The sequence below is a fragment of the Poecilia reticulata genome, linkage group LG23 (assembly GCF_000633615.1).
Source record: "Poecilia reticulata strain Guanapo linkage group LG23, Guppy_female_1.0+MT, whole genome shotgun sequence".
Taxonomy (NCBI): Eukaryota; Metazoa; Chordata; class Actinopteri; order Cyprinodontiformes; family Poeciliidae; genus Poecilia; species Poecilia reticulata.
Genome location: NC_024353.1, coordinates 9,286,078 through 9,313,071, shown reverse-complemented (window position 1 = coordinate 9,313,071; position 26,994 = coordinate 9,286,078). Strand labels below are relative to the sequence as shown.

The following is a 26,994-nucleotide window of genomic DNA, read 5'->3' as shown; positions in this document are numbered from 1 at the left end:
GATTTGACCTGCTGATTCCAGTTCTAGTTGATTTTGACATCATTCCAGTGACAATAACAGAAGAGGATAGAAGTACAGTGGTCACTACATCTTTGAATTAGGAGCAGTGGTGACATCACATGCTTTGAGATAGGGTTTATAGGGTAAATTGGATTCAGACCAAGTTATTATATCGGTGACAGCAAACATTTGTCTGTTTATGATTAACTTTAAATAACTGGAACATCAAGTTCTTTCATATTTTTGTAGTAAGTGTGTTGACTTTGATGTGCTCCCACTGTGAAAGGTTTATGTATATTGGGATCAGTGGTGTGGAATTCAGTGTTCTGCTGCATAATGACCAAGTAAGTTACTTTTCTTTTTATCTATGATTCCCCCCCCCCCCCACGTCAAAGGATCATGGATCTATTTGGAAATAAAATTTCAGTGATTTTCATTGCTCTCAGATAAGTATTTTCCTAAATAATCAGGCAGTGTGTGATGGCTAACCAATTATGTTTAGCCTAGCTAAAAAAAATAAAAAAAAACTCATCCTGTTCTATAGTCAGCTTTTCAGTGCATCTCTAGATTCCATTAGAATCTCTAAATTTAAAGTTATGTATTTAAGAGATGTTGAATTCAGTCTTCAATCTGTTTCAGATTCTTTCATGTAAACCTGCAAATCTGAAAAGGCATTTCAGAAGAACTTTAGCACTTAACTTGAAAACCGTGAATGTGAATAACAGGATGTGTCGGGGTACGCTTCAGTGCAGTGAGGTACTGCGGGGAATGCCAGCGGACCGGCAGCTCTACATGGCAGATATATGTCCAAAAGTGCTGAGCCGACAGAGAGGTGACAGGCAAGGCTTAGCTGACCCAGCAGTGCTCACTCTGACTGCAGAATCATCAGCACAGACTTCAATACGGGACGCACTCTTTTTTTTTTTTTTTTTTCTTCAAAGCCGACCCGCTGAGACGCTCGAGACAGAAAATGCCTAACTGGTGCTCAGGAAGAAGGCTGCACTTCGAAACGAGGTTTCATAAGTACTCCAATTGTAGAAAAACAGCAGATTCTGTTTTTCCCCCCGAAGGTTGCTGAACTGAACGCGAATCACCCTTTGTGCTGACCGAGAGTAGCCCTCTCCGTTGCATAACCGCCATCAGTGTGGTGGTCAGCGAGGATAAGCTGCTGAGCCCTCCTGTGATCGCTGCTCTTCTCTTCTCTGGGGTCCCCGTCCAGAAAAAACAAAGCCATATGAAGCGATAGCGGCCAGGAAATGAGTTCCACGCCGAGTGACACAGAAGCCCGCGAAGGGCACGTTGTTTGCTGCTCGCAATAGACTGCGTTTTGCTTTCATGTGGCTTCTGAAGGTTCATAAGAGAACTGCGTCCCCTCTTATTATGTTGCGATGGAACTCGTCCACTAAACAATTCAATAAAACGAGGATCAGAGTGAGCCACGTTTAGGAAGCTGGAGGAAGATGAGAGAATGTTTTGGAGCTCCAGCTGTAGTCTGTTGTATTCTGAGAGTACAGCCGGCTGGGTCGTGAAAGTTGGAGCTTGAGCACGTGCTGCTTAACACAACAAAACAGCTATCACAAATTGGATTGGAAGAGAGTAACTTTAAATACACGTGAATTATCTCCAGCGTTAGTCAACAGCTTGACCTTTTGGCCTACGTGTAAAACACAATTTGAGGAGGAAAAGTACCACTGCTTGTCAGCTTCAATAAGTCAGTGAAACAGAGAGTTGGAAGCAGCAGACCGTGGGGATACCTTTCGTGGAGGGAGCCAAATGGAAGACGACAGCATAAGAAAACCTGTTAGAGGCTGCAAAGGAAGTGACAAAAATTCACCTTCCATCTGTTTTGCTCTACTTTGTGTTGGCCTATCACTTTAAATCCATAATAAAAAACATTGAAGTTTTTACTTGTAATGTGAAAAATGTCAAAAGTTAGAATTTTTTTCCCCACGAAATTGTGAAAAAAATACTGTGCTAGAGATACTCTGGATTGTTTTGCAACCTTATGTAAGTAATGTGAATGGACTTTTGAAGTAATTTTGGTAGGCCAGCCTCCTCTTGGAAGGTCCACCACCGCTCAGTGTTTTCTCCATTTGTTAATAGTAGCTCTCAAGTCGGTTTTTAGCCACTTTGTAGACTTTTAGATATTCCTGATTTTGTTTTGCATCTGCTTTTGAATTTTTTTTTAATGAGGAGTGATGCGTCTCTTTGTGAGGCCTACTTTGTGTTGTAGGACAGGTTCTATTTCAATGATTTCTTAGTTACTCAAACAGTCATCAAACCTGGGTTAGTTAACAAGGCACCAATTATGTATACTCACATGAGACAATTTAGTTTGAGGGCTTTTTTTCCTTTAATAAGTGAAATCATTATCTTTTGTATTTATTCCAGTTACTTTTGTCTGATGTGTAAAGGATGTTTAGTAATCTAAAACATTAAATTGTGCCAAAAAGCAAAAACAAAAGAAATCTGTAAGGGACAAAAGCATAACAGTTAAAAAGCCATAGAAGTTATTACGAGTTATTACAGGAAAAAGTTGCGGTTTCTGAAAGGAAAAACATAAAAAAAATAAAAATAAATGCAATAAAGAACAAATTCATGAGAAAAACATGTTTTTGTAACAGTAAGCATAAACTCTTGCTCTTACCCCCTTAGCAATGCAGTATATCGCCAAGACTTGTGTCATCTGTGACTCCTTCTCTCCCCTACTCATCAACTCCTTGTTCCCTTCCGTCCTGTTTACACCCTCCAGTGTCAACACCACCTGAGCGCCATGGCAACAACACACTGCTATATGGAGAAAGGAACAGAGGTCTCCGCCTCCACCGGGGTTTTACAGCTGGTTTTGGACAAAAAAAAAGGTCTGGAAATCACTTTGAAGTTGGGTCCAGCAGTGCGGGAGAAAAATGCCTTTGATGTGGGGAACCAGAAAGTGTCTTATAAATGCCGCAGGTGTTACAATAGGTGAACAATGCAAACTCCTGCTAATTCATCGCAAACCCAAAGTTAGGTCATGCTTCCAGACGCACAACCCCTGATGCAGCTTCTTTTCTTTTTGTTTTTACAAATATATTTTCTTTACATTTATTTCCAGTAGAAATATTGCTCAAAGCGATTTTGACAAGGATAAGAACATACCTGACGTTGCTATTTCGACCAGCTGCTGAACATCTGGCTCCGACTGTCTGTGACTTTATTGGTGTGCTTATGGGATCTCCGTGTTAGGTTCTCTAGCCATCCAAGGATGACTTATCTGAAGGGGGAATGTCTAACATTTTACTACCTGCACACATGCAACATTTGAGCGTTGGTTACACGGTGCTGCAACAGAGAAACCAAGTGCCTGATCCCAAAAACGGCTGTACAGGACTCCCTGTGCTTTATAATGGAAGTATAATGCAGGTTAGTACGGAATTCCACCATGAAAAAAAGGTGCTCTATAAGAATATTTATGAAAACTATTACTCATTGAAGAATTCCAAATTGATGAAGCAGAATTTGCCTTACCTGTCCAGGGTGAATCCCAGCTCTTATCCACTGTCCACCAGAAAGATACACCAACCCTGCAAGGATGCAGGAATAACAAAAATAAAACCTCAACGGATCTTTCTGCAGATGTTAGAAGATTCAAACAAGGAATTGTAGAGTCACCATTCCTATTTTTTGTAGTCTAAGCATCAAGGGGACTTGTTAAGAAAGCTGAGTGATTCGTCAACAAAGTCTATACACTAGTCTTCTCCTATAGTAGGCAGCGATAGTTCAACCATTTGGCAACTTTGGCCTTCACTAAGAAATGCAACAAAGATTCAGGACACAAAGTATACGTGGCTGATCTTCTGCACTGACACCTGGATAGATGGATCAATGTTAGGAGTCATCAGTGCTACATCAAGCTTCATTAGATCTTGCAATAGAGATCAAGTCTTGCAGTCTTCCTTGTAGTTGTAAAAAGAAAATTCTGGTGATACAAAAAATGTTGTTTTGCTCTGCTGCCCCGGCTCCTTCTCCAAGTACACCATGTTGCAATATATTACAAACTTTTCTTCCTTCTAGTTGCTGAAGCAGCATGCTAAAGAATTAAAACCATCTTAGTATAATACAAGAATATGTTGAGGTAAAACAACATATTGGCTAGACATTTGATGTTTTGCAGCCATTTGCACAACAACTTTCTACCAAAGATTTAACTCTTTGGACATAACACAAGGACTGAGGCATGCATCTGGACTCCAAAGCTCCCCGATAAAGAAAAAAAAAGGGATCTCATAGTGGTTTTAGGAAAGAAGCCCAATCCACATGGCTCAAAGGATCTACTGCTAAGCATCTTGGTCTGAGGCACTCCAGGAGAACCCCAGATGTTTTTCTCCCCACATACCAAAAGGACAGAGCTGTCTAGAAGTAAAAGAGGAACCTGCTCAGTTTTAAGAATTTGTTTATAAATCTACAGTGTTACAAGGTGTGTTTGAAGGATTGCCAAAGGGAGCCTGAGCTGACTAATGGTAAAAAGGTGTATCTTGGGTATAGATAGTCACGGTTTTTAAAACCACAAACATTTCCTGTCAAATTTTTTTGCTACAGTTTAAATTCCTTTTGAAAGGGTTCTTTTCAGAGAAAACAGAGTAATGTAACTCTGCCTCGCTTATTTTAGCTTGTTGTCTCCGGCATTTCTCCTTTTGGCCATGAACTATATCTGATGACCATCGGAGTCTCATTTTGATTCTCCTCTGTCTTCACCGTGACAGACCAGAGCAGTGACCACATTGCTCCAGGCAAGGTCTCAACCCATCTACCCACAGTTCTCTCTGGTGAACAAGACAAGTTATTTGAACGTCTCCTCTTGTGTCTCAGACTGACCCCTTACCCCAAGGAAAGCAATCAACCTTTTTCCTGGTGGTCCATTGCCACATGCTGTTAGAGCATCTGCAACAAGCTAAGGTGAGACCCCTGAGGTCCAAACCCTCGTCACAAATGCACCTTGAGTTGTGGTCCATAAACGCCACAATTGGACACAGTCCACCTTGTACTGGGAACAGGTTTACACTTTGTGCCAGAAAAGCAGACACAGCACTTCCTTCGACAAGTACCAATTATCCCTTAAAAACAACCCAGGAAAGATGCAGAATCCCCCACCTTTAGTGGGACTGTTGCAATCCTTCTGCAGATGTGGACAATGCAACCAAAGTATCATGAACAACTCAGCAATTCCATGAGCGTAAAGATCTGTATGGATAGTATCTGTATGGATAGTTATTTCATTAATGTAGTAATAGCTGGAGCAAAAGCAGATGAAATGTCTCAATGTTTTCATTTTTATTTGCATCTCAACAGACAAAGGACTTAAGCCTACAGCCCTGAGATCAAAGTCTCCTATCTGTCTCCTCTCATTCCTGATGGCTGCAAAAGATCAGAGGCCAATGATTCAGTCGTGACGTATTGCTGTACACGGAAAGCACGCTGGGCCTAATCTCATCACCCTGTTATGCTCGGCACATGTGCACACCTGCACATACAGAGAGACAATTCTAGACCTGGACCCTGGCTTCAGGATCAAACAGATCATTGTAAGGGCAGTCTCTGCTCAACACTCAGAATAGGAAGGAATACCCTTCTGAAAACGGACCAGCTACAGTGGATTGTACAAAAGAAAGTGAAACGATACCATGTTGAAGTAAATAAGAAAATTACAAACAATTGAAAGATTGTTTTCATTCTCAGCGCAATGAAACAAGGCAACAAAACACACTGAATAATTCAAAAAGCTGGGATTGTTGTTATCGAGTTGAAATGGTCTCAGGTAGAATCTAATTTCTGCACATGCAATCAAAACAGCAGAGTTATTGAATTCTCTGCTGCTTAAGGGTCGGAGTGCGTTTTCCTTTGGTGGAAAAAAGAAAATATTGTGACCTAAATAATTCAGATGTAGATTATGTTTCCCTGTTTTTTGTCACCAACGGTCAATTTAATTTACTCTGGGAAATACTAAACATACAATCCAACCGTGGCAGTTTGTTTAAGGAGAAAAGACATCTGGATCAAGTGCTCTTGATTTAGATGTTTTCTGCTAAGATGCAGCACAGATGGAACCACAAACTTGGGATCTGCTGTGCTGAGGGTTTATAGTTTTGTTAAATTTAGGCAGTTTTAAGCATCAATAGGATGCATAACAAATAAATCCTAAAAGTATTTCAACAAGGTGTTAGTTCAAAGATGCACATTTATGCAACCAGATTATTGCACTTCACTATTATTACTTTTTTTTTACTTTTTCTTCTCCTTATGAAAATTTAGGAATCTCTTCATTTGAGGGGGATTTAGGGGTCATTTGAGCTCCGGGGGTCACACAAGCTGCGAGTCGGTGAGTTAGATATCTTTCACAAACAAAGCAGATTTCCAATTTCCCCCTCCTCAACCCAAGGCAAATGGCTCCAGCTGTTCCACCCTCTTCCATTGCTTTCGCTTCCTGTCAATGTCTACATCTTATAAGAAAAGAGGCCAAGATCACGAGGGTTGGGGTCACTTTTTTTGCTCCTTTCAAGGAAAGATTCCTCAAGAAGCCATGGGTCTGAGCTCCAGCCCACGGCATCCAATTTGTCCGGCCTAATTGTCGGCGGTTGGGAGCCCAGCTGGCTGAAAACAAGGCGAAGCTGACCGCATCAGAAAGGGCAGCAAGTTTAAGGAGTGCCTGACATCAGAGGCGGTGCAGACCGCTGACAGACAACAAAAGCACATGGTGCCACATCTGGCTTCTAGTTTAACATGCAGTTTCCCTTAGAGCATCTCGGCACTGTGATTATCCCCGTCCCACCGGCCTATAATGGAACAATGAAGACTTTCGGCTAAAGATAGCTCTGGGAAAAAAGCTGGTTTGAGATGAAACCCCTGATGACTGAGGAAGAAGAAGAGCAGTAGATTTAGATGCCCAAGAACAAGAGTTCAGTGGCATTAAAACACTGAATACAGATTTTGGTGCCATCACCCATGTGTCCCTGTGCTTTCCATCTCTGGAAGCGTCCTAGTAGTCACCCTGCTACAGCTGGACCATGTGCTTCACAGCTGAGGTTTACTGGCAGCGGAAAACCACCAAGGTTAAAAGAAAGTATCGGGGTGCCCCTCCAACCACAAAGTGAGCGAGCATGCACGCATGCATGTGCAAAACTGAAGCTAGGTCCCTTTACCGCACGGAAGGGGAGGCCAGCATTCAGAATAAACAATCCCCAACAAAAGGAAAGCCTGGTGGTTAAAGGAGCGGTCTTCAAACGGGTCATAAGTTCAAAGCACTGAAAATCAGAAAGTCATGAAGGAGTATTGTTTTCTTTTCCCAGAGGGTGAAACAGTCGTTGCATCGTTTTCAAGTTATTCATAAGGTAAATGAATTTAAGATGTGGCCCAAGAGTAATTTGCCAAGTCAGAAGTGTACATATACAAAAAGCAATTTTAGGCAATTTGGGGAAATCCACAAGGTGATGTCAAAGCTTTGTAAGCTTCTGATAGGTTAATTCACAACATCTGAGGTTGTTAAATATGCCCCCGTGGACATACCTTAAGGAACTACTTAAGTACAATGCTTCCTTGTTTGACATCATGGAAAAAATCTAAAGAGATCAGTCAAGATATTACAAAGACAATGCTGTACCTCTACAAGACTGGTTCATTTGCCTCCTGGCTTTTATCGGTTGTTTCTAGTTAGCACTGGGAGAAGGCATAAGTGAGGAAAAAGCAAATCTGCTTTGAATGTCATTAAGCCTCAGGTTCCTGCAACAGACTTTCCCACTAAAGCTGTTACTGAGGTAGGCTCAGTGGAGCACATCTCATCTCCAGCACATAAAACATCATATCAAATATGCATCTGATGAAGGCTAAATTCACCTAAAAGGGTGGCATCAGTATTAGGTACACTGACTCATGTATTAGTCAGGATGCTGACTCACGCTGATGCTCTCTTCTTGCAAAGTACCTCATATCATCCATCTCCTAAAGCAAACACTTTCTCCTTTGAGTTATGGATAAAATATTTAATAACACGAGATAGTTCTAACAGTGTAATCCATGCCTCCGCAGTGATGAGCCCAGCATGCTGAGTGTGAGGGTCGGAGTGGGGCAACTCTGCATCTCTGCTGCCGGCTCAGACAGGTCTCAACTAGCTGCTCCTTCCACCTTCAGCAAGATCGGGCAAATCAAAACAACTTACATCATCCCAAATATAGTGGAGAGGGTTGATCAGGAGGAGAGACTGAAGGGTAAGCAATTGTTGGTAAGAAACATGACTACCTCCCCTTGTGCCCAGCTCGAGGAAAGTAATCTAGATTATGACTAATCTCTTAAATAATTAAGTTTTAAGAGTAGGGACATGTACTTTTATTACCACAGATTGTAAAGGAAACTCTGGATCAATGTAAGAGGAAATACTGTATTATTAAGGAAACTGAGTGCACAGTACAGATGATTTAAAACACCGTCACAGTATCCCGCGCTTTCTGGATCCATTCCAGACATGTGAGCGCTGAAGATCGAAATTTCAACAGCCAACACTGCCATCGTGTGGCAATCCCAAGTCACTGCAACACGATTGCATTTAAAATGTCTCCTGCGTTGTCAGGCAGTTTTTCCTCAAAGCTTTACAAATGTAGGCGTGACACGTGTCTTTTGGCTTGAGAAAAAAAAAAAATCTCTAAAAACTGTCGAAATGGTTAATTCAAATAACTCAAAACTTCAAAATAAAATGTCTATAAATCAATTTGTGTTCAAAATACCAAACGTATTTACATTACAAAACTAGCCAACTTTAACAAAACTCAGACCTTGTACTTCAGTTTCATAGCATAACAAATTTAACTTCCTAAGATCTTTGTTTTGTAACAGTTGACTTCCCGTTTTGACTTACCAGCATTTGCATTGTAAAACTAAGGTTTTACTTAATCATTTAAATTAAATGAATACTCATTTTATTGTGTCCACTTTTGTAATTGCTTTCTATGCATACATTTATGCAACTTATTACCAATTGGCTCCTTTACCGAGCCACTGAAAGGCAACTTAACACTACTGCCATCATGTGGTGATTTCAAATTACTGCAACACAAAATTGCCATAAGCCCAACACCGTTTTCCTTCTTTGATTTTCCACTAATTTACAGCTTCAGTTAAACTTGCTCCATTCTAAAAGTTATAAAATAAAATAAAGTATTTGATTTGTTAACATAGAATCACATTGAATTCAACATTCACTTTTATTGAAACAACTTTATTAAAACAACAAATGAACAGTGGCATAAAATGTCCTGTTTCTGTCCAATTCCACTGCTGGAAAACACTGGTGGGTTTTGAAAACAGGTGGTATATTGATTGCGGTCCAAGTAAAAAAAAAAAGAAAAAAAAAGAAAGTCATTAGGTTCAGTTCGTTCATATACTGGTCCAAGTTTCAACATCAGAGCTCCCTGTGTGGCTCTGGAGTCGTCTCCGATGCTTCAGACTCCTCCTTTTCATCTACAGACAAAGGAAGGAAAAAGGTGAGAGTAGTGCTACCAACGGTGAAATGTTTAAGTATTTAACACAGTGACCCTCACCGCTCTGTTGGACACACTCGCCATCTTTCTCCTCATAGCCACTGGAGCAGATGCAGATGAAGCTGCCTTTACTGTTGACACACTCCTGGTTCTCCTTCACACACGCAGGCTCCGACTGTGAACATTCATCAATATCTAGAAAACGAGTACAGCAATAAGCAAAAGATAACTGTAAAAATGACTCTGCACACATGGTAATACAGTTGTTTTCCTCGATAATTTACAATCTACTAAAATATTTCCATCCTACCAGTGCATCCTCCTTCTACATCCTGGTACCCTTCAGCACAAGCCTGGCACTCATCAGGACCACCTCCAGTGCAGCCGGTGCACGCCTCGTCACAACCTGTATGAGTGCAAGTCGATCAAAACTAATTAATTCCATGTTCAGCTGCTGTGAAAAGGTTGAAAATATTGTAATTATTTCATTATTTCTGAAATTTGTCCCCTTTAATCTGAGGAAACTAATCTGAACCTTACCACTGCAGGAGTAGGAACCTTCAGCGTTAAGGCAGTATTGATCCTCTTTGCACGGTGAAGGCTCTTTGGCACACTCGTTCACATCTGCAAATCATTCGGCCGACAACACAAATGTATCAGTTTCAAAATGTGCAACCCTACACCAAGTCTTTCTTTACAATTAAATCCCACATAGGGTCTGCAGAACAGGACTGTGTTCCTTACCGACACAAGCTTCTTGGTCATCCTCCTCCCAGCCCTCCTTGCACTCGTCACAGTCTTGATTGGTTGCGCCGGTGCAGGTCTTGCACGACGTGTCGCACTCTGTGGCAGGATGTAAACCCTGAATCACTGACCAGTTCACTGAACCGTGTCGATTCCTATACAAGTCAGATTAAAGTTTACCTGTACACAAAGAGAAGGTATCGTTTCTGACTTCGTTGAAGTACCCATCGAAGCAGTCCAAGCAGAACTCCCCCTCATAGGCGTGGTGGCAGCTGCACTTCCCGTTGCCTCCGCGGGTCCCATCGCCGTCACACACCCCGTTTCCATGACACGGCCTCTCCGAGCCCCCTATACAAGCTTCAGAAACAAAATTGTCATCATCATTGGTGCGTCAAATATTACAGCCAGATCTATCCTTCCTCTGGTTTCATTAGAATAGTTCCTTACCATTGCAGTCTGGTCCAAATGTTCCCTTTGGGCAACAGACCTTGATAGTGTCTATGCAGAACCATTTATGCAGATCTGGATGTTTGGTTTTCCTGCATCGCAGAAGGGGATGAAATGGGGAGAGGTGGGCTTCACTGAATGTAGAAACTTACTGCAAAAACTTGCCAAGTTCAACTGGTTTTTCAGTATTTTGGGGAATAACTAGTTTGTTAACCCTGATCGTGAAATAATTCAGATACAAGAAGGTCCCAGATTAGATAATTGCTTATGCTTAAACACTTTTCTGAACATCAGCTCATGCTCACTGACAATCTCACCGGACACCCACTTTTTAAACCACCAGGTCTCAAATTGCTCCTCGTGTTCCTCCACCATGCGGTTGCACTCAAAGCTGCTGCTATCACACAGATCCTCCAAGATCTCCATCAGGCGAATCTCACTGCAGGAAGACAGACAGATATATCCACACAGGGCATAGAGGAAAAGGAAGCTGGGAGGTACGACACAGGAAGCGACTAGTAAAAGTAAAGGTTCTCTATTCGGTGCAACCTTGCTGTTTAATGATCTGTTATCTAATAGCGTAGATAAGCTTCAACTGCCGAGGTCAAACGGCTCTGCATCAGGTTGACTTGGAGTTAGCAGAGGACAGGACGATCTGGACTCGTCTCACCTCGTCTCATACTTGGACAGTTTTCTCTCCTCCCACGCCGTGTTGCCTCCTCCAAAGTTCTGCTTTGCTGTTCTATCATAGCCCTGAAAAAAGAAGAAAACCACAAACTCAAATTATTTATACCAAGTGGAAAGAAGAAGAGGTTTTGCACGTAGACCAATGAGGTCGACTTATCAAATGTGCCTTACTCGTGATTATTTTAAAATCTAACAGATTCATCTTAAAGTTTCACACCTGACCTTTCTGCTGTGTTCATAATGCAGTTAGTTTACAAAGTTTTCCAAACAAACGTTTCTGACTAAAAGCAGTTAACTGCGCTGAATTGTATTTAGGGATGCCAGATTAAAAGGGACTGAGCACAAATACCCGCCACACATTTCAAGCAAAAAGCATCAATTAAATGCATTAGAGCGTGTATGCATTTCCTTTCGCCTGACAGTTATACCTAAAATACTATTTTGTTCCATGAGATTGAATAGTGTAGCACGGCGGTGCAAGCAAGACCAGTGTTTTGAAAAGATCTCTGACCTTGTTGAAGTTCTCAGTAATTTGTTGGCAGGTGCTGCAGGCGCTTTCTAAATCGCTGTTGGTGTCGCCGGCTTGAAAAAGCAAAATAAGAATAATGGAGCAGGAGAGGAGCCGCAGCTGTGGAAGGCAGGGGGACAACATCTCTCACCCAAACAGACTCAATCACGCTATCATGACAGTAGCACCCGTCACTAACTGGTTTACACCTAGCTATAAAGTTCCGTAACGGTTGGATACATTTAAATGAACTATTCTAACGTCAAACCTAAGATAATTGTATCTATGCAAAGCGCAGCTAAGTAGTATTTACATGCCGGTTGTAGAAAAAAAAGAGATGCTTTTCTAGTTTTCTGCGTCAGCCTCTAAGGCTGATTGTGGCTTATAGTTTTTGGTTTAAAGGCCTGTCAATCATTAAAACAACCAATCACAAGCCGCCACGAGCGGGACATAAAATCTAGCCACACGTGGAAAATTTAGGAAACCTATTTGTTTTATTCAAAAACATATTTTTTAATTTTGGAAAACCTCTTTATTCCAATACCAAACAGGTACCGACACGTTTTTTGATAAAACAAATAATATTTAGCGACTTCAAAGCGAAAACGCTTTTGAGAGCGTTCGCTTCCTGTGTTGACCGGAAGTAAAATCGTCGGCTCGCCAGCTGTCATGGCGGAAAAGAAGAATGTTTTGGGGATGCCTTTGCTGTTTTTGTTAATTTCTCTGAGCTTCCTGCATTTATTCATTTGCCCCTTTACGAAAGTCGAAGAAAGCTTTAATTTACAGGCGGCGCACGACATTCTGTACCACAGACTTGATTTTGACAAGGTAAGCAGACTTTCAATGATGTAGACTGTAAATCACACGCATGCGCACAGAAGAGACAAACCAAAAGGCCTTTAAACAAATAATTACTTAAATGTCAACAGCTCACGCCAGTACTTTGATTATCATAGTACAAACAAAGGATATCTTCATATTAAAATAAATACTTTTTAATAATGCAATTTCCGCAAAATTTGCAGTTTATATATTTTTACCTGATTTGTAGAACTTGTGCAAGATGGATAACATTTTTCTGACACATTCTGTTATGATGTTGCTATAGTAATGTTTTCCACTATTCAAATATGAGTAAATATTGCTTACTCATTCTAGTTGAGTAAGCAATATTTGAGGTATTAAGGTTTTCATTGAGAAGAATCAGATTCATGAAATATGTACAATGGTACAGTATATCTTTGGCCTAATTTCCAGTATCATGGTATATTAAGTTTTTAAAAAGTTATAATTTCAATACTGTTAAACGTTCATAGTGTTTCTGAAATTTTTTCACTGAGAGCAGAAATAAAACTAGATGGAATCATTTTGCATTTGGCCAGAAATTGGCCACAAAATTGTGATTTTTGTATCTCTAATAACTACTAAAAAAATAGAAAACCTTAGCAAGAAATAACAAACTCGCGTCTTGTAAATTACACATGGCAATATTAATGTTTGTGACAGTACTGATTTTATAAGGAATTTAAATATTTAAACAAGATTGTTGTTTAAAATTGGTGTAACAAATGTTTGTTTTCGTCGGCTCGCCTGCTGTCATGGCGGAAAATAATTTTTTTTTGTCTGTTGGCATGTATATTTTTTAAAAGTGAATTGTTTTCATGATGTTTTGAGTGCACTGGAAACTATAAAATATCGCTTCTCTCTCAGTATGACCATCACGAATTCCCTGGAGTTGTGCCGCGTACTTTTCTCGGACCCCTGTTCCTCTCCACGCTCTGCTCCCCGTTTATTTCTTTATCATCTCTGCTGGAGGCACCGAAGTTCTACACTCAGTTTATAGGTAAGTAAACAAACAGACAATGGCTGCTTTAATCTGAATGTGAGGATTTCTAATGTACGTTCTGCTCAGTCCGGGCTTCGCTGGGCTTTTGCGTGATCGGCGCTCTGTGGCATATGCAGAAAGAAGTGCGGAGGCAGTTTGGCTCCACAGTTGCGTGTCTTTTCTGTCTGACCTGTGCCTCCCAGTTCCACCTCATGTTCTACAGCACCAGGACACTCCCCAATGTCTTTGCGCTGCCAATAGGTACGCTACACTAACATCTTTACCGAAGGAATCTTGGTACATCTCTTTCTTTACGGTTGCAAAATTCCTCCCAAAGTTCTTGTAGCGTTCACGTCGTGGATGGCTCAGAAACACGGCTGGTTCATCAGACTCTCCGCTTTGGTCATCATCGTGATCCGGTCCGAGCTCTGCATCTTGCTGGGCCTCATGCTGCTGATGGCGCTGCTGAGCAGGAGGCTGGGGCTGCAGCAGCTGATTTACTACGCTGCTCCTGCTGGACTCTTCTCTCTAGGTGAGAGCAGAATTTACAATATCTAATGAGGTGGGCAGAACGTTTGGCATCTCTTAAGGTGGACTGAAAGTAAATTCATTTTTTTATTATTTGTTTTATGCTTAATAATTGCATACAATTAAACCAGAAATATGTTTGTTTTATTTTTTTTGCTTCAGCTCTGACTGTGGCTGTCGACACCTTCTTTTGGAGGAAGCTTTTGTGGCCTGAGGGCCAGGTGCTGTGGTACAACACCATTCTTAATAAAAGCTCCAACTGGGGAATATCCTTTTAAAGGGAACCTATAATGCAGATGTCATATTTTGCTTTTTTGTACTTCCTTTTGAGTTTCTACTGCTTCTAAAAACAATCCAAGTGCTTAAAAAAACATACATACTTTTGGCAGTAAATTCTTTTTTTTGTTTTTCTAGAAAATTAGCCGTTTCAAAATCTTATGGAATATAACGTCACAAACCAGCAGGCACTGACCCTCACCTAGCAACCCCGGCGAAGGATCTGCTTGAACCTAGCTGCTCAAGCTGATCTCCAGCACGTTTGGTCAGCTGGTTTTACCTCTGTATGCGCTGTACAATGACTGCTGGAAAAGACAGGTGTTTTGTGTGTTGACTTACCATCCAGAAAGCACTTGCTGAATTTTTGTTTGTTGTGCTGGAGGCTCTACTTCTGCTTTTCAAAGAAGTGCAACTGTATAATTGTGTGTCTGTCTACAGCCATTTTTATGTGCAAGTGTAAAAGTTGAGTTGGGGGTCGGGGGGCAACAGCAGTTTGTTTGGATTTAAAGTGACAGAGACCTCAAAAAACAGCTCATTATCTAAGAATGATTTTGTGCAAAAAAATGCATTGAACATGATTTGCATTGGGGAAAAATTTACACCTGTCTTCAGTTTTTTTTTGTTTTAAAATGGAAATCCTAATGATTTCCCCAAATATTTCTTTTCTGTCTAACTCCCAAGTTCTCCCTAACTCCTCTCTCCATTAAACCTCGCCCTTTCTGTGGTATTTTTACTCCGCCTTGCCTCGGGCCCTGGGCTGCTCGCTGCTCTTCGTGCCTCTCGGCCTCCTGGACAGGCGGATTAGGCTGCTGCTGCTCCCCACAGTTGGCTTCATCCTCGTCTATTCGCTGCTGCCTCACAAGGAGCTGCGTTTCATCATTTACACTTTCCCTGTGCTCAATTTGGCCGCTGCACGCGGCTGTTCCTTCATGCAAGTTAAAGTTGATTAAAAAAAAATCTTATATCAAGATGATATACTTACTTTACTTATCCTTTATTTCATTCATTTTTTCCCCCTTTTGTTTTGCTTCAGATTGTGCAACTATCAGAAATCCTGGATGTACAAACTGGGCTCTGCAGTTGTGGTTGGCCAGCTGTTGATCAACTCATCATACACTTTCCTTTGCCTGTATGTTTCCCATCACAACTACCCGGGCGGCAAGGGAATCCAGGAACTACACAGGCTGTTGCCAGCCACAGCAGGTCACAACCGCAATTAAGTAACCTTATTTCCTAATATTAACACACACTTCTGGATTTTTAACGTGGTGCACACATTTTTCCTCCCCCCACCCCCCAGATGTCTTTGTTCACATCGACACATTTGCTGCTGAAACAGGAGTGTCACGCTTCTTAGAGCAAAACAAAAACTGGAGGTAAGTGTTGTGTAAACATTGCCCATCACTGTTATTGACACCCCTGCTAAAGAAATGTAAAAAGAATTCAGTTAAACGCATCTATCATTGTAGTAGGAAAAATTCCACGCTATTGAAATAAGGAAGAAAGTTGGGTCCTGTTGCAGTGTTAGAAGTTTATAATGCTTTAATCATTCTCAGACTGTAGCATCATCATTTCCCCAAGGAAACAAGCTATTTAGTTATTTTCTTCTACTATTATATCACTTATAAAATCCCATTTTCTCTGTAAAAATGGCATGCTTTCCTATTTTTTCTGTTTTGGAGAGGGGCTAATAGAAATAAGCCTTTATGTTGTTATATAAGTTTCTTCTTCCTACGCCTTTTCGAGCATGTCAAGATTATTGTGGTACAAAAATATGTCTTTTGCATTCCTTGTTCATGTGTGTGATTTTATACTTCTAAATGTTTGAGAGAAATAATTAAATCCTTATATTTATGTCCCAAGGAAACAGGCAAGTAGCTTTCTTTTTCTTGCCATTTTCTGACTCAAAACAATGAACACACAAGCTGCTTGTACAGCATGTTTTCTTGTCTTTTCCATTTTGAATATTGGGTTTAGAATCTGGATTGTCACATAATGACACCCTAAAGAAATGAGAAGTTTTGCAACTTTATACAACTTCTATGACGCTGTACTTTAAAAGATAAACTCCTCATTAAAAGGTTTTATATTTACTTACTTTAAAGGAAAAAAATCTATTATCTCCAACCACTCCCCTCTCCAGTTTTTTTTTTTTTCCACTGTGAAATTTTGCTACAAAATTTGGTATCTTTATCAGATACCAGTGAATTGCGGAAAGGGTGCTACTTTTGTGCCATTACATAAAAATGCGCCTCATTTTGGTTATCTTTCTAATAGTCTTCAATCCTACAGATATGACAAAAGAGAAGACATAAGCTCCACAAGCCCTGAGCTCCGGGTGTACTCACACCTGTTGATGGAGGTGAACATCACCAAGATACAGCAGCTGCACAACACGCATAAGCCTCTGGCCTACATCGAAGGTTTCAACAACATCGCCTTTAGCACGGCTCACTTCCCACCCGTCAGAGTTCACCTAGCGAGGAAAGCTGTGCTGATGCAGAGCAAGACTTGGGAGGGCACACCGAGAGAAACATGAGCCGAAATATAATTTGGAACTATAAGGTGACCAAAGATGATTAAAAATCATGCTGCTAGGTTGTTAAAACAAAACAAATGTCTTTGTCACATACCAGCACAGATGGCCTATGATCTTCTGCCCCAGGAAATGCATCCAGCTATTGTTTACACCAGAGAATCATTTATATATTTTGACTTGTAAATGAATAAAAGCCAAACAGAGAAAATGAAAGCATGTTGTTATCCTTACAGACAGTTCAGGACGTTTTGGAGAGGGGTAGTATAAATCCAGAGTGGTCGGTGCTGGAAATTAAATTAATTGGTTTGAGGCCAAACAAAAATATTTGTAGCCTTAAATAACATCTTAAAAATTTAATTTGCTTTAACTGCTAAAATGGGCAAGTTTGCATTGGAAATTTGTTTTCGCAGGAATTGCAGGTGGTGCAACAGCAATAATCTTCCTGTTTGAAACACTAACTGGGACCAAAATAAGATTAACCACATTATAAAGGAGTGGGTGACCTTGTTTCTTAATGGCTCACATAAGCAACCAGAGAGCCGAACGAGGCAGTCTTTGTCAGCAGCGTAACAGGAACTAAACTTTATCAAGATTAACAAATTTTCCTTCTACAAAAATGTCAATTGAGCAATGTCCTATTTTTGTGAATTTGTAACCTTATTTGAAGTTTAAACTTGACCTATGCTAAATGAAGATAAGTGTCATCTACTGCGGGTAAAAAGATACGTGTAAAACAAAATAAATAACTTCCTCTATAAATCCTGAGCTAACCCTTTAAATCCTTCAAAACTTCACACAAAAGCTCGAATAAAAATAAAACACTGTTCAAGAAAAACCTTTATTTACAAATGACCACAAAATTTGCATGTTTCCAGTCTGAATGCTAAAACGTTTATCAAATTAGGTTCAGAAGTCATTTAATATAAAAATGTACAGTAAACTGTTAATCAATAATAAACCCATAATTTAATCCCCTGGACATAAACTTAAATTGTGCTTAAGAGACAACTGGTGTATTCCAAAAAACCCACCTTATTCTGAAAATACAGCCACATTATACATCATCTTATTAAAAACATTTCAGTGAGTTAAAAAAAAACAACAAAAAAAACCCAACAAAAAATATTTCTAAGTGACAGTACCGTAAGCCTCAAATTTACAAAGAAAAATTAAATAGCATTAACTTAAAACATCTTTCAGTCACAGCATTTGTTTTTGGGCCAAGTTGTCATTCTGAAAAACAAAACAAAAAAATCCTTGCATCTATGTTTAATTAAAAAAACAAAAAAAAAAAACGGATCCTGATGCAATCAGCACAATTTCTATAATATTTACAGCATTTTGACCTGAAGTAGTTTTGGTTAAGGCACAAGGAGAGAGTAGACAACAGAAAAAACGACAAGAACAAAAGATTACAACCAAACACACCATCGCAAAACCCCCTACAGCTAAAAAAAAAAAAAAAAAGAAAAAAAAAATCCCTCCCTGATACACTTCTGAGACGTTTCATCACAACAGCTCCAAGTGTTTAACAGTAGTACACAATACAAGAAACCCTCAATCTGGCCTTTGCATTAAGAATCAGTGTATAAATCCCTATCTTACAATTAGCCCCACACAAGCCCACCCATTTCACAGCTATGCAACTTGGTCCTTGATAGAACAGTTTTCAAATTAATATTCAATAATGTTCAGTACTGAAAATAGATCAAGGGGAGGTTGACCTTAAGGAACAGCAGTCCCTCTATGTTGTCCAGCATTGGCCTGGGCTGGTTTAGAGCACAGTTGACGCCGGCGGTGCTGAACAGCGTCTCTGCTGGGACGATGGTGGGAGGGCAGCCCACGTAACGGGCGGCTACTTTGGCAAGATCGGGCCACAGGAACTTCTTCAGGTTCCAATAATCGAGGGGGTCACAGCTTTGATCTAAGATGTCTTCCTCCAAATACTCCAGCACTACCATCTCTGCAGACTTTTCCTCCTCCTCCTCTTCTTTTATGTTTTGCCTGAATTCAGGCATCAAGGGCCAGAGGTTGTCTCTGGTTGAGTGGGGGTTGTCGGAGGAAACGGGGTCCTCGTCGCAGCCGTTGGGGAGGAAAGAGCTAACTGGAACTGAGGTAGAAGAGGACAAGTCCAGCTCCTGGATCAGATCTTGTTTGCAACGCTCGGCTTCCTCCTCTGTGAACAGTGATGTTTTGTATCTCGGGTCCAACATGGTGGCCCAGGTATAACGTGGGTCTTGCAGAGTAGCCGACATTCTGTTCATCATTGCTTCCTTTAGAGACATCAGCATATTGTCGATGCCAACAGTCTCATCAAACAAAAGATCTATTTTCCTGGTGAGAATGTGAATGAGCGGTATGACTTGACCCAGAGTGGCAGTGCGGTTGCTCAGCTCCCTGCTGGCCACTTCAAAGGGTTTCAGTGCATTGCAGACTGAGAGCATCACCTCCCACTGGTCAAAGCTGATTATTTCCCTGAAATTGCACTCTATCGACAAGTCATCGATAGCTACCTTCTGCTCAACCAGGCGTTCCAGCATGAAGAAGGACGTCATCCACTTAGACGGAACGTCCTGTATCAGCTGGTTTTCTGGCAGCTGGTGAGTCTTTTGGAGCTCAGCCAGTCTCTCTTTTGCATTCGCTGAACGGTGCACACGTTCACAGATCTTTCGCGCTATGCTCAGAAGATTCTGAACCAATCTCTGGCTTTTTATGGCTTCACTTACAATGAGGTCTATGGTGTGTCCAAAACACTGCACGGTGACATGGCCATGCTCCTCCAAGGTATTTTTGATGGTGTCGTTATCTGTTACTATGAACCCCTTCTTCAGCCCTGGTGAGGTGATCCAATTGTCCCACAGGTACTCAAGCTGCTTTGGGATGTCGTGCATATCTTGATCACAATCTATTTGCGAGACACTTAGGAGAGCTGAACAGTGGAAGTCTTGACCTTGAGGTCGGAGATTTGACTCGTATGCTGCCCAGTGAGCGGTAAGGGTCAAGTATTCTCTTGTCTGGCTGCTGACCCAAATACTTGTTGTGAAGTGGACAACGCCGCCTTCTGCCTCTTTTAGGTGGGTCAGCACAACATCTTTCACCTTATTGTACATTTCTGGTATGGCGGTGCTGGTAAAGTAAGAAGAAGGTGGAAGAGAATACTGAGGCTGGAGGAACTCTATCAGTCTAGTCAGTCCAGAATTCTCTACCATAGCTGATGGCTGAAGATCCAGCGCGAGCATTTCCGCAATAAGCTTGGTGGTTTTTTTGGCAACCGGGTGGTGTTCATCAAACCTCGCACAGCTTTGCTCTGACTGATAAACGGTGTCTTCCACCGGCTCTTGTTTAATGCGAACTTCAGCAGACGGCACAACACCTGAGATAGAATTGTTACTTTCGAGAAAATGTCCGTGGAACCTCTGCATGTGCCTGAAGAGGCAGCTTGTGCCGAGGTTCGTAGTCTTTTTGCCTCTGCTAATTGTGCGGCTACAGTGCAAACAATTCACCTTGGTGGGATCAGTGTCGGAAATTGAGAAATGATTCCACAGTTTTGACGTCCTTTTGCTGAAAACGGGCAGGTTTGAGGGTTTTTTGTCAATGCCAGAGTCATCAGCTTCTTTGGCTGAGACTGGATCTGTTGAGGTGAGCATGGCGTAGGGGTGAGGGAACGATTCCTTCTCGTCTGTGCTTTTTTGGTTTTTCATGACGTCTGGGTGACGTCTCATCAGATGCCTCATCAGGCAACTTGTGCCAAAGTCACCCCGCTTGCCCCGACTAATGACACAAGGACAGTAACGGCACAGTGCTTTTAACTGGTCAACTGGCGACACTATGAAATGTTGCCACACTTCAGATTTCACCCGTTTCATAAGCTTTTTATTCTGTTGGAAAACTAAATGGTTCTGACTGAGGCTGGGGCCTTCAGAGAGGTATGGTGAGGAAGTCAGTGGTCTATCAGCCCCCTGAGTTTTAAAGAAGTTAAAAGAGGAATCCTGCCCTGAGAGATGCATAAGGTCTCTCTCCTCCTTAATAAACATGCTTTCCTCTAAGCTTTGGGGTAGTTCATCTGATAGGGTCTCTGGGGAGGAGATGAGAAACGGTGGTTCTTTTTTAATTTCCAGTGCATCATGTGAGCGGGACAGCAGTGAGGGTGGGTTTGTATAGGGTGGCGGAATGTGGTTGCCATGTCCGTTTTCCTCGATCACAACCTCTTTGTGGGCTCTCCACATGTGACGAATAAGACAGCTTGTCCCGAGATCCTTTCCGTTTTTACCCCTACTGAATTCATTCATGCAGTGGATACACACAGCTTTGGAATTGTCTGCAGGTGACAAGTAGAAATGCTTCCACACGGCCGACCTGCGACGGGAACTGGCGCCTTTAGGGGTTCCCGGAGGGCGCTCGGGTCCTCCGTCTAATAAGTCGTCGTTGTTGTTTTCGCTGGAATGTGAGGATGGAAAGGGTGGAAGGATGCTACTCAGAGGGTCGACGTTTGTAAACTGTTCCATTTTTTGTTCGACTTTGGGCAGCACTTCTTTGGATGATGGGCTTGAATTTTCAGCTGAGGATGTGGACGGTGACGTGTTCTTTGAGGGAGAAGTAAAATAGTCTCCGTTTTTTGGTGAGCCTGGGGAGGGAGGTATCAACGATGAGGGAAAAAGAGGCAGGCTGGAGAAGGATGCATCTGTGCCGTCCTGTATAAGCGCAGTCGGGTGAGCCCTTCGTACGTGCCTCATCAAACAACTCGTGCTGAGGTCTTTTTCGTTCTTGCCCCGACTGAACTCTTTCATGCAGTATAGACAGATTGCTTTGGTATTGTCCCGTGGCGAAATGAAGAAGTGATTCCACGCTTGAGATTTTTTCCTCGGGTTGCCGTGACCCCTCATCGACGACAAAAGACTTTGAGTGACGGCATCCATGGCAACATCATAAAGGGTGCTTGTGTATCCGCTAAATAAATTACTATAGTCATCACAGTCTCGGGTTAGAAAAGGGGCAATGGCGCCACCAAATGCTAGCCTTTCGTCATCTGGCATTTCCTCTTCCATCCCATTTGCATCCCCAATATGATCTTTGACACTTTCACTCAGTCCACCACCGTTTGGATACTTCTCAGTGTCTGTATGTCCATCATTGAGGGATGATGGAGCAATGTCACATACTTTCTCCAAGTCTAACCGTTTGTCTACCTGAGAAGATAAATGGAAAGTAGGGAGGGAATCTTTATCCAGTGTTGAGGAGCAGCTTGGCGACTTTGCATCCGTGAGATTGTGAGGATGAAAGCTGTAGGACTTTAATACATAACCTTCCTGTCCCTCGATTTTCAGGCAGGTCCCTTTCGCCTCTCTTTTTTTACTTTCTGCAGAACTGTCAGGCACACAGAAGAAATCCTCACTCAGGCGAGGAATATGCTCCTCTCCGTCCATGGTGGCAGCCCAATCGTTTCTATGGATCAGTCAGGCTTGCGTTGTTGGGTGTAGTCACTTAGTTTCAGCTGCAGTCATTGATAAGGTGCTTCTCAAGCAGGTGTGGTATTGAGCGTGTTGCTTTCGTTGACCCTGAGTGCCTGCTTGTTTCCCTCCATTTATAAATTAAATGTTTTCCACTTCTCTCCACACAACCTACAGAGAAAGGGGCAAAAAAAAGATAGAATCAGTGCAAACGCTACAAACTGGATTCCAAAAGCAGGTAATACAAGTGTACCGTAATGATGCAATCAAACCTGTATGCTTTACTTTCTTTTTTTTCCCCCCACTAGATCCTGTACAAGGCAAATAAATGAAACCGGTTTGCGAGATCAAAGCCAAACACTAACAGCTTTACAGTGTATTAATCTAACAAAATTGTCATTTGGAAATCATCTAAGTAAAGGGCAGTTATTTAATTTCTATTATTTATACAAATGGCAATATTTTATATAAAGAAACTGAATTAAGTTCAGTTTCAGCTCCAAGTTGTGCAGGCTTTTAGCTCAGACGGTCGTACTTTTCCATTTTTTTGAATACCAAAATATATTTTTGCAGATAAGTTGTCCAAATCTCTGTGCAAATTGTGGCATTTTTTTTATAAATGTGTTTAATTTTGCCTGAAACCGTCTCTGTGAAACCTTGGGTTGAAGGATGGCTGTTGTAGTTGAAATTTCAAATTGATTACAACGGTACAGCTTGATGGCTGTCCGTGTCACAGACCCCCACACTTGGCCGTGTCCCTCAGTGTTCGTCTCTGCCCACTTTGATGGAATTTATCCAAACATGTCTGGTATTTGCCTTCACTCGGTTTTTTGTGTCACTTTAAGAGGATGTTGCTTTAAAATCAGCTAGAAATCTACACGCAGGTTAGCCGATTGAGGAACTAGTCTGACAAATGAACCATCTAATTTCTGCTTAACTGATCAATTGTCCATGCTTTGGTTCAATATGCCATGCTGATAAGTCACACATTCAGATACAGAACGGCCGTATTATCTTTCCTTCGCTAATACGAATCAAACCTTAAGAGTTTTTTCTGAATATAAAAAAGGAGGACTGCTCACAGCATGCTTATCTGGAACATGGATTTGTGGCACATCACCGAGCTAAAACTGGAGCTGGTACTGAAATCAGGAGGGTGCTGCTTAGGCGTAAAGAGATGTGACAAATTCAGATAAGTAGAAAATAAACAGCAAGAACAACACCTTCAAGTCTGTTTCAAGATCAAAACATCAGAAATAAATGCGAAAAATATCATTAAATAATGTGTTTTAGAGACAGTGGGAATAGTTGTGGCTCTTATGATTCAAGTTACATCGATTAAATCATGTCCGTTTTTGTATTACATAATAATACATAACCATTCAGAGTATACACATTAATTAGGTGACACTATACATCAAGTATTTTTAACCGTTTCACACAGTAAAACCTGCAAGAAGTCAACAGCTCCTTTGTGATTAAACCGATTACGAAAGCAGTCTTTAAAAAGTAAAAAAAAAAAAAAAAATCAACAGTTCTCAGCCTTGTCTGTGGTTATGATTTTGAAGTAAACAAGCAAACCAGGAAGCAGAGTTCTAAACTACAGAAGCAAAACCAGAACAAAAAGACACACACGGTATTGCAGGGAATAGTTCCTATAATGCAACAAAACGTCTTGCAGTGCTGATTTACATAACAATGAAGCTCGCGTAGACCGTAATCTCTAACAGCATTAGCATGAAACGTATAGGCTGAAATGAACATATTGCTGGCTAATTAACTACTGGTGTATATTTTGTGAAATCCTGCAGTTGTAGACAAAAGCCTTTCAATTCTGCTTTGTTGGGTTGCTGACATCACAGAAGGTCAGGAACCGAGCCGACCAGCTGATTCTGGTAAACCCTGTGCTAGAATAATAATAATAATAATAATAATAATAATAATAATAATAATAAAAGAAGCACTTTAGAAGTAAGGATTTAATTAAAAGGAAATATATATATATATATATATATATATCCAATGAGAGAAAAAAGGAGAATAGTAATACAAATATTCAAAAGAATTGGTGATGTATATTTTATAGACATGTTTTTTCTGTCCTTATAGAGAAGTAGCCAGAGATTCTTGTTGACATTTTCATGTGAAAATTTGTGTTTGATTTATGAGAAATTTGTAACTAAACAGCCTAAGAGTCTGCTTGATTATGGCTTTAAGTACTTATATTCCAAATATCAATTGAAACAATAATTAAAATCCTTTTAAATCAGATTATGGTCCATAAGTCCTAGACTTGTATTTTAATTTTAGGACTTAATTAGAATGACCTGCTGAAAAATAATGCAATGTTCGGCCTGAATATCAGGACTGTTAACTCTTCACATTTTTCTGAGGAAAAAGAAAGCCATAAATTATCCCAGAATCTCAGATATATGTCTTGATTTTTCACCTACACACCTGATCTTGGTATCATTTATCTTTTTTTATATATATTCTTTAACAGTTCTGGCATACAACTATTCTAAACGTCATCATCAGTAAATATTGAAACTATACAATTTCTTTACAGTATGTCAGTACGTGAAACCCATTGGTTTGAAGACTTTAGTTGAAACTGTGTGATCATAACAATGATCAAGCTTTAACAAATTCAATTGATTCATTTTTCCCCCCCAAACAAAAGCAGTAGTATGCTGGTTTTATGAATACGTTAACACGTTATTATTATTATTATTATTATTATTTTTTCTTTTTCTGAAAATCAATCACGACTCCGAACAGAAATCCTTTCAAATGTGAAGTTTTCTTATCGATCACCGGCGGCGAGCTTTCCGGGTTGAGCTTTACGTGCTAGTCAGGAAGATGCGAGAGGACAGCAGAAAATAGCCACGGTTGGCTAGCGATCACCTGCTCATAACAGCCCCACTTTAGATCAGTGCGCTTCCCTGCCGGCTCTTCGCTTAGCCACAATGAACTCCAGCAGCCACGATCGTTACCTTCCTCCAGGCATCACATAAATCCACGATTCACGGAGTAGTGTTAAATATCGCCGGCTATAAGGCTACATCATCAGTAAACACGACGGTGGCTATGTTGGAGCTAATAGTTAGCCAGAAGGCTAATAAACACACAAAAGCAACTCACAGGTAAAGCCGTTCTGACACGTGAAATCTCGCCCCAGTACCCACGGCTATGATTCGTGTACACATACACAGGCAGAATTGTCACCACACTCTTAGATATGCGCCCCGTTATGGTCGGACCGTACCACGTCTGCTAGCTGGTTAGCTGCCAGCTAGGCCACACACAGGACATACAAGCTAACCTGGCGAGGCAGAACCAAGCCGAGCGCACGAACCGCACAGGATCCGAATCAGGGAAGCTCTCAACCACGACGTCCCGCCCGCATTAAGCCCCCGTTTCCAGAGCCCCACATCATCCCGGCGTACTTACAGTTCACTCTGACGACGGGATCGCAGGGTTTCGGCTGGTAAACGGTTAATTGTGACACATTCGATTGATCCGGAGGGGGGTTCACTTTGTTGCTTTTGTCTCCTGGTTTGCTAGCAGTTCGCGTTCGGCCGGAGAAGCAGCTCCACGCAACGTCGGACGGAAGGAACGCGCTCAGTGATGTCACCGGGCTCAGAGTCTTCATTGTGGCCAAACGGCCGATGACTTCAAAATGTTCGGTGACATCACGCGGCCTCACGATTCCGTTTTCACACTTATCACTTTTTCTGTGCTCACAAAATGAGAATCGGTTCCATTCAGAAACGGGTTCTTGCATCATTTACCATTGTTTCACAATCATTTGTTAATTAGTTGTATCGGTCAATTAAGTTCATCCTCCAAATCCAGTTTGTATGTTGAATGGTGGGGGGAGAAAGTAATTTTCAATAAATTACACACATTTGTAGGTTGCTAGTTGTTTGATTTGGGGGGGTCAAATAATCCAGATGGGACATTTCAACATTTTTCTGATAATGAAACCGATGTTCTTTGTTGAAGTATGGCTTAAGGCCAACTTACTTCTTCATGAAAGAAATAAATACAAGACATGATTTCTGATCAAACCAAAGTAACTAAGTGGCTTCCTGTTGTTTGATCTACATTTCCTAGCAACAAGCTTTGATAAGAGTACAGAAAATGACTTTAGTTGACTTTAATTTAATATGCCGTCAAAGTGAAACACCTCATTGATGGATATGAATCAAAGTGTTAGAGAATCTGTTCATTGGGCACCTGTGTGGAAGAATGAAAACAATAAAAGCTCTTGTTGAAAGAAAGAAGTCCTATTTGTCACAACCTATGTTAGAGACAGCAAACACATGGGAGAAGGTACTCAAACACACCAGGAGACATGGTAGGAGCAGCATTATTCTGTGGGGATGTGGGGAACAACGAGGCTGTTTAGAATTGATGATGAAAAAACATAATTACCAGTAAAGTTTGTGTGTTATTAAAAAAAATAATAATTCTCCTGTGTTGCG

At 41.1% G+C, this 26,994-nt stretch overlaps 3 protein-coding genes across 4 annotated transcripts; 1 reads left to right on the top strand and 2 right to left on the bottom strand.

Moving 5' to 3' along the window:
- Positions 1-9,208: 9,208 nt before the first annotated feature.
- creld2 (cysteine-rich with EGF-like domains 2) lies at positions 9,209-12,230 on the bottom strand. The gene is made up of 10 exons (XM_008401140.2): positions 11,893-12,230; positions 11,365-11,447; positions 11,023-11,133; positions 10,695-10,786; positions 10,428-10,604; positions 10,248-10,346; positions 10,044-10,127; positions 9,814-9,909; positions 9,564-9,698; positions 9,209-9,483 (listed from the first exon to the last, which is right to left on the bottom strand). Exons 1-10 carry the CDS (start codon positions 12,031-12,033, stop codon positions 9,425-9,427), a joined length of 1,077 nt encoding a protein of 358 aa, XP_008399362.1. The 5' UTR covers positions 12,034-12,230; the 3' UTR covers positions 9,209-9,424.
- A 141-nt stretch (positions 12,231-12,371) lies between these two features.
- Positions 12,372-18,352, top strand: alg12 (ALG12 alpha-1,6-mannosyltransferase). Its single transcript, XM_017302900.1, has 9 exons — positions 12,372-12,717; positions 13,600-13,732; positions 13,802-13,975; positions 14,052-14,246; positions 14,405-14,508; positions 15,226-15,449; positions 15,552-15,721; positions 15,819-15,894; positions 16,811-18,352. Exons 1-9 carry the CDS (start codon positions 12,559-12,561, stop codon positions 17,055-17,057), a joined length of 1,482 nt encoding a protein of 493 aa, XP_017158389.1. The 5' UTR covers positions 12,372-12,558; the 3' UTR covers positions 17,058-18,352.
- Positions 17,882-26,478, bottom strand: zbed4 (zinc finger, BED-type containing 4). 2 transcript variants are annotated; one of them, XM_008401143.2, is made up of 2 exons: positions 25,958-26,478; positions 17,882-22,675 (listed from the first exon to the last, which is right to left on the bottom strand). In XM_008401143.2, exon 2 carries the CDS (start codon positions 22,478-22,480, stop codon positions 18,749-18,751), a length of 3,732 nt encoding a protein of 1,243 aa, XP_008399365.1. In that variant the 5' UTR covers positions 22,481-22,675; positions 25,958-26,478; the 3' UTR covers positions 17,882-18,748. The 2 variants fall into 2 exon arrangements, with proteins under 2 accessions (XP_008399365.1, XP_017158388.1); XM_017302899.1 differs by lacking the exon at positions 25,958-26,478 and adding an exon at positions 25,830-25,935.
- Between the last annotated feature and the right edge of the window lie 516 nt (positions 26,479-26,994).